Here is a 14,670-nt window from a genome sequence, read left to right on the forward strand (position 1 = left end):
CTCAGTTAGTATCAGCCTCCCTGCCAGATGTATTTCCATATTTGCTTCAAGAGACATATTACCATCTAAAGCATTATAAAACAGCTCTGCTAAAAAAAAATAAATAAAGAGGAAAAACAAATGAGTAAAATAAATTAGTGGAAACTATTGCTATAGGTAGACCAACACTTTTTAGCAGAATACTGGTTTGGTTTTTTTAAAGGTCCAAAGGGGTCATATTGAGCTTTAATTTCTCATAAGATCAATAGTGGAAAATAATGATGCACACTTCATAGGTGGACAGACATGAGATACAGTCAAGGATGATTAATTTTACATTCGCAATCACATTCACTGCAGATTATTCATGAGCAGGAAAAGAAGCAAAACTCAGGCCCTATTATTATTATTATTATTGAAGAATCTCAGCAGGTAGATAGCAGTGTAGCTTCCTTCACCTCAGCAGGGCTGCCTGGATTTACATTACTCTGAAATCCAGCCTTTTAATCTTCAAATTTCATTGTGCCACTTCCACCGCAGCAAAGATTAGTAAATGACTAAATCGGGAGTTACCAAAGGGAAATCACTGTTCCATTTAGAAGCTGAAATGGAAAAGAGATATCCAAACAGGGCAGCAAAATGTGGGATTCCCAGAAGGGACTTCAGAAAGAACAATCCAAATTCCTTCTACGTCAAGAGACAAAAGATAACCACACGTATGCCTCATCCTAATGGGGACAAAGTATGGAGATGACCAGCTGCTTAGCAACCAGATGCCTGAGGTGAAACCCAAAGTACGAAACAAGATGTTGTAAACACGTACATGTCTTGAAACTGCAAGTACGGGGGGGTTAAAAAAAAAAAAGGTAGGTCTGTTCCTAACAATCTCTTGCTTTCTTTGTTAGCTTTCCTGTTGGTTTCAGGAGGAAAGACCAGAGACAATTCAATTGCCAGACCATGAGAGAGAGAGAGGAGCCACACAGAGGTTTGCAGCTAGTTATTCCACCAGCCACCTTTCATAACCTGAATTATAAAAGATTTCCTGCAGCTGGTGCCACCCATGTTGGAACAGCTGTTTAGCAGCAGGGAGAATATAATCCTGGATATAAATATGGGATTTCTAGTCTTTCCCTCTGCTTGTGAGAGGAGCAGCTCTTCTTTTGCTAGGTGAGGCAGGAGAGGAGATCAAAGGGACAAAACATTTTCCAACCCCGATATAAAACAAGCAACAGGCTTTGGTCATGGCTGAAGTGTTGCTTAGTTTGATTTGTAATGTGTTTTGATTTATGAACATGTTCACAAAGGAGGAAGAATTGACAATCATTGAGCTCAACACAATGAACCCAGCAAATCATACTTTGGGACTGTTAATCTGATCTTCATGAATCGGATGATAAACTTTGGAAAGATACAGTAAAACTTCTCTGAAAATTCTGGTGAGTTGTTAGCTTGAAATGCTGCAAATTTGAGAAAGTTTCACTGGTTTTCCTCTCTGCTAGAAGCATGCTGAACACAAACCATGGTTCAGTGATATTGCAAGCATTTTCCCCAAACTAAACTTTAATCAAACCTGTTAGAAAGTTTGAAGAAATACTAATAGAGATTAGATCTCTCAGGAAGAGAAATGTAATATGCACTCTTTTCTTTCTAGATTACTTTTTCTAATATAGCTTGATTAAAAGAAAGGAAAGGATACACGAACATAGGGCTGTTCAAAAACACAACAGCAAAAATGCTGTTAGATATAACATATGAGAGTTTGGGCTAAATGAATAAATGGGGGGGGGATTTTACTTAGTTTTTTATTAAAAAGCCTTAAAATTTTCTGGATTTGACATGCATAGAAGTATCGTTATATTTATTTTGCATACGTTTCCTCCTTTTTACAAGATGTTTTAAACTCTTTAAACGACTGTGAGTCTTTTGAGGTTAATATGAAAATATATTTGGCAGGGAAGGTAATACAAGCTCAGGGTAAGTCGCAATTGCAGAATTTCTAATGCAGTGTTTACTCTTTTTTATGCCTTAAGACAGATATGAACATAACAGAGACAAAAAAGGATTTCCCTGAGGTTTGATGGCAATTGTTATAGTTAATAAATTATTTCTGTTTCCTCAAATCTGTCACTCCCTGGACTGCATTACTTTGTCCTGTCACACCTTATGCTGAATTTTGAAGATATATAGAGGAATTTGGAGCACAAGGGAGGCTTTTTCATATTTTCAGGCCTTAAAATGTTCAGCACTTTATTTCCTGTTTGTCTTGCATATTTGCTAATCCTGGTTCTCTGAAATATTAGAAGAAGACATACCCCAAACTGTAGGATAATTTCCAACCAACTGCAGGAGCAATTGTTTGAGAACTAGATGAATTTTTCAGCTTGGTTTAAACCAAACCAGAGTCTCGTACAGAATGAACAGGTCTGCTGAGCAAACACACTGTTTGGCTACATGTGCAGACTGTACCTCTTGATAATTTAGAGGTCTGCCAATTAGAGATGCAAACACACAGCCACCAAGGATGTAGTACATCAGGAGAGGGCTGAGAACGTGTGATTCACAGTGACATTTGTAGGAGCAGTGACAACTGAGCATCCCTTCAGATTTCATGCTCTCAAACCCTGAGGCTCTTTCAGGGATTTTTGCTGTTATGCTCTGGCATGCCAATCAGAGCATTTCATTGTAGTTAGGGCGCTACGTGCAAAACAAAATCACAGAAAGAGCCCTGCCTGAAAAGGTTGATATCCTAAATAGGTTTGAGGATCAGTGAGTGGTTTCAAAACCAGTGTAGGGTGGGGACGAGAATCTGAGGATGACAATCAGAGCAGCAAGAGCCAACCAGAGTAGTTGGAGGTACCCAATAAATCACTATTATATTATTGTTAGGTATTATGGAAAATGTCTCCCCTTTGACTAGTCCAATGGAGCATTCAAGCAGACAGTTTGATATATTTATTTTTAACAATAATAACAAACATATTTGTTCTAATGCCAGCTATGCAATCTGCTTGGGAAAATACACAAATATAATACGTAGCAGATTCTGAAATAATGAACACTCCCTCTTTGTCTGTAGTGGATTAAAAGGATACAGCTTCCAAGAAAGCTGGCTGGGGCAGACACAAATACATGATAGGGCCAGATTCTCAGACTGTGTAAATCAGCTACAGCTGAAGTCAGTTCAGCTAATTCAATTTGTACTAGTAGAGTATTTGTACTATTTGTTATTTAGAAAGAAGAAGGTAGAAAAGGAATCAGCTTTGCTCACAAATTTTATCAAGGATGGTTTGCCAATAAACAATACCAACCCCATAAGTGTTTGAAATATCCTTTTATCTTGTTAATGCTGTAAGACATGGTACTTCTCTCATCAGCAGGCAAACACACATATTATTTATGAAATTGCATACTGGCTTTGGGCATGTCATAATCTTATTTTTGCTCATTAAAATGCCAAGGCAGTGCATTTTCAAACCGAATCCAGAAAAAAAGCCACCCTTGACTGTGCTCAAAAATCACTGACTTTTGTATCCCTCAATTTTAAGAAGAAAATTATTAGCCTTCATGCTCACAAAAAGTAAGCACTTCTGTTGGAGCTGGTTCCTTGTTTGCTCTTAATCAGCATAGCCAGCTGAAGCCCAGCAATGCTGCAAGGCTAGCTTACACCCAGGTAACATCCAACCCATCAACAAACCTAGTTAACATCTGATGCCTGAGGGTTGCTAATACAAATTGGATGCTCCTTGACCCAGAAAATGGACTGTACTCAGTAGAACAGATGCCATTCATTAAGACTTTTGCTCTTTCCCTTATTTGAAAGGCTTTTGGTCTGAGTCCCTTTTGGTCATATCCCATGTACCTGACATGCTCTCTAGTGAATCTACACATCATCTGGGCCCTATGCATTTAAGTCTTTCTTTTATAACAATGTGAGAGTCAAATAGTTTGGAAACTTGCTCTAAGAAGCTGAAAGGAAAAAGAAATGGTTCGTTACAGAAGGTGGACGTGAAAGCAAAATCTGCTGACAGAGCATTTTTAGTCTGCATGGCTGAACAAAATAACTACATTTTATAAGAATTGCAGGAATCAAACTGGCTTGATGGCTCATTCCAACTCTGTTAATACCCTGCATTACTTGTAATCCATCTAATGATATTGTTAACACTAGCGCAAAGAAAGGGATAGAGAAGAGCAAGCAATATCTTTTTTTTTTTTTTTTTTTTTCATTTCCAGCACAGTAGCAATACAGCAGACAGCTGATGTCTGAAAATGAGGGCTTGGTTATATGGTCTGTCAGTAAAGTACAGTTTATAAGCCTGGTTCATTTGTTCATTTCTCCTGGAAGATAGTTAAGAGTGGAAATGTATAAAAATAATCTCCCTGTTGGCCCCACACTGCACAGGAGTCTCTGCTGCTGGCAAGGCTGGTTAGCAGTGGCTGAGAAGGGAACAAGACCGAGCGTGTTGGGAAATAAGGTGATGTGGGCAGACTGCATGAGGGTTGCTCTGAATGCCAAAGCTGATGGCCCAAGCAAACTAATATGTATTATAAAAAAATATAATATAATATAATATAATATAATATAATATAATATACAGTTTGTCCTCCTAGTAACCACCATTCACTCTGAGATCACTAAGGAAGGAGCTTCAGGAAGGGGAATGAAGCATCTGTGTGTAGGAGGTGGAAGGAGTGAGGCTTTCCCTGAGCTTTGAATGGTGAGAAGGTGTGATGAAGTTGTGCTAGAGAAATGGTGATGGCATAGGGCATTTCAGTTTGATTTGGGATTGTGGTTTCAAAGCACATCTCCCAGTTGTTGCTGCTCATCCCACTTTGGTCCTTGTTGTGGCACATAGAGCACAAGCTGCATCACTTGGGGCTTTGCCTGTGCTCCAGGTGTGCACCTAATGCACACCAGGACTGACAGGGTGGTCTGGTTCAGAGTACTCTGTGCCCTGAAATGCATATGGTGTGTATGCTGGGTCCTCAACAGCCCCTGTTTCATTCTCCAGCTCCTCTCCTACTGAGCCATGCTGACTGTAGACAAGCTAGAGAGGCAAGGGAAAAAGAGTTTCTAGATAGCAGGGAATAGTTAGGAGCCTGAATAAATTACTGTTTGCAGGGTGGACAATTACCTTTTGTAATTGCAAAGCTAGAGATTATAAAACTGCTCAAATCACTAATATTTTCCCAACTTCCATGGGAAGTTCTTAAACCAAAATTGTAGAAGAGTTGTGTGCTTCCAATGCTTAAGTCAAATAAAGCCTTGGTGAGGGCAGGTGTAATTCCCATTCACATCAAAAGCAGTGGCACCTAGTTAACACTAGGAATAAATTTCAATAGCTGTCTTTTTGCTGCCTCCTGTTTTCTAGTTACAGCAGCTCAAGAGTTGTGGAATAGGGCAATTAGGAATAGAGGAGGTGCTGATAAGCTGTGCTTCGTCAGAGCTTCCAGATCCCTTGAAGCTTGAACATTCACTAACTCAGAGGAAGATGGAGATTGTGCTGGAAGATACTGAAAAAAAAAGGTTAATCAAGCTCTAAGGTTGAGCTATTGCACTTATCTCTACCTTGCCTGCAGGGTTAGTATGTGCGGTCACTGAGAGTCTGTGTGACTGATAAAATGCTTTTAACTAGAGACAAACTTTTTTTCCCCGACTCTAATTTCAAACCACAGGAACATCCTGGATTTGATATCAAGGGTTCATGTTTCTGAAGTGTCAATGTTGTGAAGTCTCGTGATGCTATCATGGGTCTAGAAAAACTCTTGTGCTTGTGGGAATTTTATTTTTATTCAAATGAAATCTAATTTGTAGCCTTCCTTGCAAAGGAGAAAATGTGAAAGGCTTAAGAGATTTATCTCAAATACGTTTCTTAAAGCCTTTTTGTGCTTGGTTTAGGGTTTTTTTCAGTCCCAATTCATGATGTTTCATTGAAGTGTTGAAGTAAGTATTGAGTGCAGAGCAAACCTAGTTGCAGGTTTTTCCAAAGTTTGGTAGTATTTCTTCCTAAGATTTAGCTTTGGACTCATTCACTCTGCAGAAAGAAATTATAAATAGTAAAATCTGCATACTTTCCTTTCTATTGAAAGAGCTGATTCCTGCCTCGGGTGAATGCTATAGCAGCTCTGTTAGGAGCCAGTGGCATCACAAGTGCATTAAATCAGCTTATGGCAGATCAAAATTAGGCACGTATTACATGCCTGTAACACATGTATATATGTGTTTAATTACATTTGAAATCTCCCAATAAAAGAACAGGGCTAGGCCACAGCAAACTTCAAAATGAGGAGATGGTGATATTTAAGTAAGGGAAGTGATGCTCACTTGACTGTAGCATAACAATCACTTAAGCTTTTATGGTTTTATAATTTATACTATCTATACAACAACCTGCCCTTGCTTGGGCCAACTTTTCCTGAGTAAATAATCACATACCAGTACCATATTTCAAATTCTCTCATGGGCCTAGTATGAGAAAGGAAAGTTGGATCAAATTTTAAAACCTGGTGCCAATCTTCTATTGCCCTGTATACTCTCACTTATGCAAGAAGGGAGTAAAACACTGTTCTGAGAGGTACTTTTCAACAGTACTGAGCAAAGTGTATATTTAGCTGTGCAAAATGCTGAACGTTGACTATGTTCTGCATTTTTTGCATAGTCACTTCTGTACTCACGTAACCTATTTGGGATATAATAGCTGCAGGCTTTTATTGGTGGTTTAGGTATGCAATGCAAGCCAAACAAGTAGGTGTCTTCCATCCTGAATGCAAATGAGTATGAAATCTGCATTTGGGTATTGACAAGGATGCCCACCTTGTCTGGAAATTATTTAACTACATTGACATAGGACAGTGCTCAGGGAATCTCAGAGAGGACTATTAGCTTGTGCAGAGGTGCCTACCAAATCTGTGAATGTAACTTGGTCAACTCATTCTTGAATATGTGTCCTGGTCTGAACATTGTGGTTGGAGATGGACGGAGTATGCACAGTTGCATGCTCACCTTAGGGTGTATGCATATGTTTGGACATGCATAGCCTGAATGCTGGACTGCCCTTCTTTGGAAAACTGTTGACTTTTCTGCCTGGGGAAGGAAAGGCTGCTGGTACATCCCTTGACTGGCAAATGACTGTGCACAAGAGAACGGGATAAGGATAGTGAATGCAGAGCTCCTTAAAATATACTGCATACATTGTCCAAACTAGCAGGACAGTTGTTTCATGATTAAAAAAATACCGTATTGCACAGCTTAGTCTTCTTTCTGTGGCAGAAGCAGCATTTCGAAATATAATTTACTTCATGTGGCACTGTAGAAATGGATGGCAAATCAATAATGAATGCCATTTCAGTCACCTTATGGTGTTGTAATTCGCTGTGTTTTGCTACACTAATTAGGTCTGACTTCAGTGAGAAGCATTTCAGGAGCAAGGGGGTGAATTATTGCCGAGTTCCTGGCTGTCACCAGGGAGATGAAGTAATCTCAGTACTGAGTAACCTCAGTGATTTCAGGAGCTGGTGACTTAACATCGAATCAGAAGAGGGAGGATCTCACATTTTGTTGGTGCAGTTGTACAGCGAGTTTTGGCCTCAGCTAGTCTATGGCTTAGGCTTCAGCTGAAAGAGCTTCAGAAACCAGAAACTGCTCTTACCTTGTAGTTGGCATTTAATGACTTAATTGCTCTTATTTCCACATTCCCCCAGAGACTGAATGTTTCTTGCAAACAGGTATTTCCTTCATTTGCATCCAGGGCTCCTCCCATGAGCCCAGAGAGAGTCATGGGTGAGAGTGGTGCATGTGGGATGGGCCCCTGTCTCCAATCCCTCCCTGCTCCCAAAGTCACTGTGGAGAAACAGCTCAGGGAGCAGAATGCAGTTTGCTTCCATGTAGAAAACCCAAACACTCTTAACCAGAGGCAACGGCAGCTCTTTCCCTGTTCATTGGACTCGGGGAGTTTGTTGTGAAACATGTGGAAGAGAGCTGGAGCATCTCCCTTTTCCAGGGACAAGCTGCTCATGTCTGAAGGCGGAGAAGAGGCTTCCCCCCGGGATGCCTTGAGGCTCCTCTCCGACAGCATGCTTTTGGCTGCATCGTAAAGAAAATGGATGGATCAGGAATAGAATCTAGGGAGAGAAGCGCTCCGAGGCCACGAAGTCAGTGTGACAGATCAGTGCCATGCTTCTTTGGGAAAGTATGTGAACTCCTTCCCTTTATATTAGTGTGATTCATGATTCCTGATCTTCATTGCTTCTAACATAAACAGTTTCTAATATAAACCATTCCTGCTGGTTACCACAGACAGCCTGAGCAGCATGGAAAATTTTAGTTGTTACATCACATTCGCCCAGAGAATTGCAGCAGTGATTGAAATGATTTTGCAGTGGTTGGAATAATGCTGAGAGAAAGGTGATACGGAGGAATTACACTTCAGAGACAGCAAATATGAAGTGGACGCAGAGCTGGCTTTCCTTTTACCTGTGCTCTACCTGTGGGCCACTGGGAGTTGACAAACCCTGCAAATTTATGTAGCTGGTATCCCTATAGCTTCTGTGCCTCACCTAGCACCCTTCTCGGCCTTATATAAAATTGGGGGGGAGAAGAATGAGAAGACCTCTTACAAGGCACAAGACAGTTTACAGGTAAAGAATCTGAGTTAATAATTTAAGTTAATAATGCCTTATTTTGGTGCTTAATAGTCTGACAATCAATACACAATACAATATACAAGATTATATGTGAATGTGTGTTAACGAGTATTAATTAATGCATTAACTATCAATTGGCTAGTTAATTATACTGTTACTGCTCCTTAGGTTACTTTCCTTTAAAAAAATAAAAGAAAACAAGGCTTTCTCAGCCAAAACTGCATATATTCTCTGTTTCTGCCAAATTCAAGAAATTTAAGTATATCAAATATATTTACTGAATTCACTCCTCTTGTACTGCTGTTTAACAGCTGTTCCTGAAATGGCTTTACAGGCTGCTTAAGGACCATGTAAGGACAAATAATACTCTAAGTTCTCCCATGCTTGAATACAAAGGATATATTCTCCAACGCATACAACTATCTGCAGTACCTCTTTGCTGTCATACCTGAAAGAAAAGACCAATAGAAGGATTCATCAGGGCTATCAAGTTTATTGTCTATCAATCAGAAAGCATATGTAAAGTAGTTTATTTTCTGAATGGGATAAGTTTTCTTTGCTCTGAAATTGCTGGTTAAATTCTAAAGTCGATTTTATAGTTCAGGTGGTTCAGGGTCTACCTGTGGCTCACAGGTTCACTTGTCAACAGCACACCCCAAAACCAGGAGCTTTGCCTTCCTGTGGAAGAGCAAAAGGCAGTAATTGTAACTGGCTTATTTGTTGCAGCTGCAGAAACTGAAACGATCACTCTCCTTCAAGACCAAAAGCTTGCGGAGTAAAAGCGCTGACAATTTCTTCCAGAGGACTAATAGCGATGTGAAACTGCAGGTAGACTTGATGCCTGAGGTGAGCACAAGCACTGGGCAGCTCCCCAGCTCAGAGAGCCAGGCGTCCTCCCCCACGAGAGCCCAGCAGCTGCCAGAAAACAGCAAGGCTCACATCTTCCAGGAGCACATCTTCAAAAAACCCACCTTCTGCGATGTCTGCAACCACATGATTGTTGGTAAGAAAAGATTTTTTTAAATCTGTGTGGGTGTCTGTGCTAGAACTTGCAGGATGACCTTTCCATAACTTACGTGAGCCCAGATGTCTAACTGAGAATACCCATAAAAAGGAGCTGGACTTATGTCATGTCTGCTGCAGGCTAATACAAGTTCTATATTTGTTGACAGATCTCATGCCTTGTGGACACATACTGTTATCACAAATTACAGGTGAGGGTTTCAGCTAGAGTCAAATTCCTCTCTCATTCAGGTTATACTGAGCACCAAGCACAAATTCTGTTACACTAAAACCAGCCGAAATCCACCTTGAGACTTGTGCCTGCTATTCTTACCCTTTTCCACAGCAGTAATTCTAACTCTCTCACTCCTTGTGTCTGCCCCCACACCCTGCAGTACACCCAGTTCCTATTTGCTGTGGCAACTATGCCTACCTCCTCCAGCTGCCTCGCATCTCTCCTAAGTGTCAATTGGGCAAGAAGTACACTCAGCTGGGTGGTAGGCTCCAAGCTGTGTGTGTGAGTGCATGTTGGCTGTCTAGGACATGTGTTTTGGGAGACCAGGTCAACAGAACAAGTAACAGCTGAATTCACGCTGCAGACTTTCTTGGGATTCTTCTACCTGATCCCTGCTACTCACAAAACCTCACACAAACTTTATACCTTTGAAAGATTGCCCTGTCTTCTCTCTGAAACTGTCCATGGGTATGTAGGTTACTGCCAGGGACTGACTGACAGATGGAGCTAATAATTTATTATTCTCTTCAGTGTGCAGAGAAAACTCCATAGTGAGCCCTGCTTGTAAGGTGATTTTCAGAGCAGTGTGAAGGCCTAAAAAGCCAGCCTTCACGCAGCCTTCAGGCTGCAGATTATCTATGGTGCTGTGCAAGGAGAAGTCAGGAAAGAAGTGGTGGCAGGTGGCTGGAGGTGTAGACCATGCATGGTCACCACTGTGGGAAGCTGCAGGAGTTGCTATTCAGAAGTCTGGTCCTAGAAATCCACGTCACTGTGGCTAGCTTGTTATGCACATGATTTGGTCTTCTTGCTACTTATCATCTAGTTGTTCCAACACAGCAGATCAGGAATAAATTCAGTGGCAGTGTACCAGTGTGAAAGTGAGTGACACCATTTACAGGTTTTTAGGCAGGACAAGGAGTAAAACACTGGTTTAGCTTCATGTAGAAGTAGTGCTGATACTGGAAAAGCTGGTCGAAGAAACTCTCTAAGACTCAATTTTGGAGTTTTATAAAGCAGGCATTCTTTATTGCAGTGCTGGTTGCACGGGGGATCGCTCCACCTATCGTGCACACCGTCAGGCCTAACTGTGCAGGTTAAGTACATGTTCTACATACATATTCCCTAGATTGCTGAGAAATGTTACACATATTCATTAGTTTTCTGGGAAATTATTAGCATATGCAAATGTCCTTTACATAGGCACATTGAAGGTCTCTGGTGGTCTTCCATAGTCTTCCGCACTTGTCCACTACTTGACCCTTCTCGGATGATTCTGCGCGGTGTGATCTTCTGCATGTTTGATACATCTTATCCTAAAGAATGCTCATTAGTGCTTCTATTATCTATGCTTACATTTTGATGTAATTCACATGGATCCTTCTAAACTAAGTTACCTAAAAGGGCTAAAGTCCTTATCTTCTTCAGTGGGGGCTTGTCTGGGATGGCCCAGAAACTGCAAGGCCATCCAAAAGCAATTTCTCACACATTTTGCAACATATAGAACTCCCCATCCACCACTGATCAGCAAACAATAGGGCAAAGAAACAGCAACGCCATTGTACTCAGAAAAACATCCTGCATCAGTGCACGTCTCTGAGTACAAACTGTTGTCTGTAATTTGCTGAGCTTCCTGTAATAAACTCATGTCCCTTGGCATGGAAGTCACTGCCTTTCAGATAACAATATGGTAAGTTCTTGAAAGATGCTGATAGGATTGCTCAACCCTTTTCAGAGAATGCTACCTCCTTTTCCACATGCGGGTGCTTAGTGTCCCCCATTTGCATGGGGAACCCATGCTCTTTGGAAAAGGCAGCTGTCTGCAGAACATTAAATCTGATGCAAGACAATCCTGCTTGCATAAATTAGAGAACTGAATGTATGAGGCCTGATTTCATTCTCTCTGTACCACAGCTCTACTGAATCCATGGAAACACAGGAGTTTTGATCCCAGATTTTTGATGTTATTTTCCAGTCTTTTAAGGTTTTTTTTCTCCTTTAAGTGAACGGGTCAAAGGGAGAAGGCGTAAAGCATCAATATCAGGGAAGTTCATAGTCCAGAGATTGAAGGGAAGTCTGGAAGGTAGGCAGTTAGTTGAAATAACTTTATGTATGGAGGCAGGCCCAGAACTTGTCTCCTTCTGTAATGCAGATGGACATTCTATCAAAGCTTAGTTTCACAAATACATACTGCAAATATAAGTCCTTTGCGTTTCTGGCAGCTTCTCATGAAGTTGCATGGAGATTAGTATCATCACAAATCTGCACAACTCAGCATACTGTTTCAAAACACTGCTGCTCAAGACAGATTATTACTGGCAGCAAACTTTGCAGGAAGTAACTCCAATTCCTAAACACCCGTGCCCTTTTGCTTTGCTGGGCAATCTGTGTCCCACCTGGGATAGGAAAGTCCTGAAGCATAGCTATAAGCTTCAAAATATCAGCTTTAACTCCACCTGCCTTCTGAACTTTTTTTGTTCTTTTCTATTCTCTGGGGCTTCCTTTTTCTCTTCTGTATCTTAGCCATTTCATTAGAGAAAGAAGCCTTTGATAATTGCTGAAGAAGCTAATGCAACCTATTGTCTGGTGGCAGGCTGAGTCAGGTGAATTGCTCTGACCTCCTCCAGCTCACCTTTGCTTGGACGTATGGCAGAAAAGATGTTAAGAGTTTTACCTTATAATGCCTTAGAGTCTAAATGCCCTGATTCTCATAGACAGACGTCTAGTCTATTCCTGTAATCCTCTCTCTTTGATCCTTACTGCAGTCATGGCTGGTTTCACTGTATTGTGTTTTAAGCAGCATGGGAGAGCTGGATGTTAGTGTTTGCAGCTCAATTAATCCACATAAGTTATGCAACTGTTGGTTATGGGGATGGTGAAGTAAAATAGGCAGCTTTTCAGGAAATCGTGTCAAGCCTGCTCCCCAAAGCAGACTCAAAAAAATTCACTTCTGTGCAGAGACTCTGAATTTACATGCAACACGGAGCCTATTTGTTCTCTCTGTTTGCATTTTTCACGGGCAGTGACATTTGAGAGTAACAAGTCTATGGCTTTAAATTCCTTATTGATGAGAATAAAGGCAAAGACAGATACATGTTTTGAAGACTGGGGGAAAGAGTCCAGGAAAATCCTGGCTTGACTTTAGATGGTTTCAGTTTTGCCACCAAGAATGATTCTAGGTTCACCTTAAATGACTCTCTGTTCTATGAACTAAGCAGCTCTGTTTGGTACAGGGCAGCATGAGGAACTGTGCATAGCATGAACATGCAGTATGTGCTTCAGTCTCACTAGCATGGCAGAAATCTGTCTGTAGCTTCAGAGTGAACAGGAGACTCAGAGCAGAGGCAGCAGGCTCCCTGTGCTGCTCTTTTCACAGCAAAATTAAAGCAAAGGAACATGAAACATTGTCTTCCTACAAAAAATATGCGCATTGTCTCTCCTTGATTGTTAGGCCCTATGAGCCAAATGTTGCCATTGGGATATAGCACGTGTGCCTGTTTGTTCATTTGACAGAAGTACAAGTCATAAGATGAAGGCCAAATACATGTAATTGGTTTCAGCATTCAGAGGAAGGTATTTGCTAGGATCAGTATAATGCAAACTTACTCATTCAAATGCTTTTCTTGCATCCCAGAGTGCAATGCAACGTATTCAAAAGAAACTCCGTTTATTGGTTTGATTTCAAAAAAGAAAAAGCAGTATTAATAGTGTGCTTCATACCTCAAATTAAAGACAGGAGTCAAAGTGTTCCTAACTGTACTAGACTGGGGCTAAAGTTCCATCTCGGTAAGCAGAAGGAAAATTTTATATAGAAGCAGTAGTTTTCTGCCAAATGAAAAAAGGGAGAAAATTTCAGATTCAAGGGAGCTCTGAGGAGAGCATGGAGGATGCATTTTACATTGATAGGGCCTTCTTGCAGCATCAAGTACTCCAATGCAATCATCAGTTCTTATACTGAAGTCAACAGTAATAATTCACGTAATTTCAGAGCAAATCAATAGTATGTTGGAGCAGACTCTGCACTCCTTTCTGCCGCTCACTGTTCTGCTGCTGTGACCTCCAAATGTTGGTTAGTATAGGAGTGAGTTTTCAGCTCCATGGTGGGTTACGTATTTTCCTAAATATATCCACCCATGAACATCTTCTCACAGTATGACTCCTAGAAACCCTTTCATTTGCTGTACTTAGTAGTAGTATTCTGAAAATCAAAGTATCTTGTGGAAGGTATCACTAGATGATTATTTAGAAGACACTGGTTTGTTTATTTTAAATCACTGTGAAAAGAAAATCAAGTCAGAACATCTCTGAGTTTGCTTTGTGTTATCTACCATTTTCTGTGTTTAGCAAGGATGTGGTAAGCTTTGGCAATTTCCAATAAGGGGAGGCAAAACTGCGTGGCACCAGCAAAGATAGAAACTATTAAATTAATGTTGCATCAGGTTAGAGTCTTAAACTATGCTGATCAGAAGCAAGTTCTTGCTCTTCATCAGTCTCTGGTGTATCATCAGTCATCTCTGTGATACTTTACTCTTGAAGAAAACATGATGTCAGTACTCAACTCTTGAAAAACATTGTGTATTTTTAAAAAAACTCCATCCGTAGACTTCTCAACATTTTACTCATTTGCAGTTCATTTCCTGTGCTGACTCACATGGAAAAAATGTTTTTTTCCACACATTCCAAGCATATTACATGCAATTAATGTATTCCCATGTAAGTCAAATAGAAGTAGTGTAGCAAAATGTAAGCTGCTTTGCTTTTAAAAATAGCTGACTTTAAAGTCAGACCTTTAAAGCTGTGTTTTAAAGAAATAG

At 40.6% G+C, this 14,670-nt stretch overlaps 1 protein-coding gene across 2 annotated transcripts in view; it reads left to right on the forward strand.

Moving 5' to 3' along the window:
• Positions 1-14,670, forward strand: part of STAC (SH3 and cysteine rich domain) — a 71,115-nt gene that overhangs the window by 14,697 nt on the left and 41,748 nt on the right. For both annotated transcript variants that reach the window (XM_010582382.1, XM_010582390.1), the window contains exon 2: positions 9,349-9,625. In XM_010582382.1, the coding sequence (XP_010580684.1) occupies positions 9,349-9,625 (277 nt within the window). The remainder of the gene's footprint in view (positions 1-9,348; positions 9,626-14,670) is intronic.

The sequence above is a fragment of the Haliaeetus leucocephalus genome, unplaced genomic scaffold (assembly GCF_000737465.1).
Source record: "Haliaeetus leucocephalus isolate CR32 unplaced genomic scaffold, Haliaeetus_leucocephalus-4.0 Scaffold83, whole genome shotgun sequence".
In the NCBI taxonomy this organism is placed as follows: Eukaryota; Metazoa; Chordata; class Aves; order Accipitriformes; family Accipitridae; genus Haliaeetus; species Haliaeetus leucocephalus.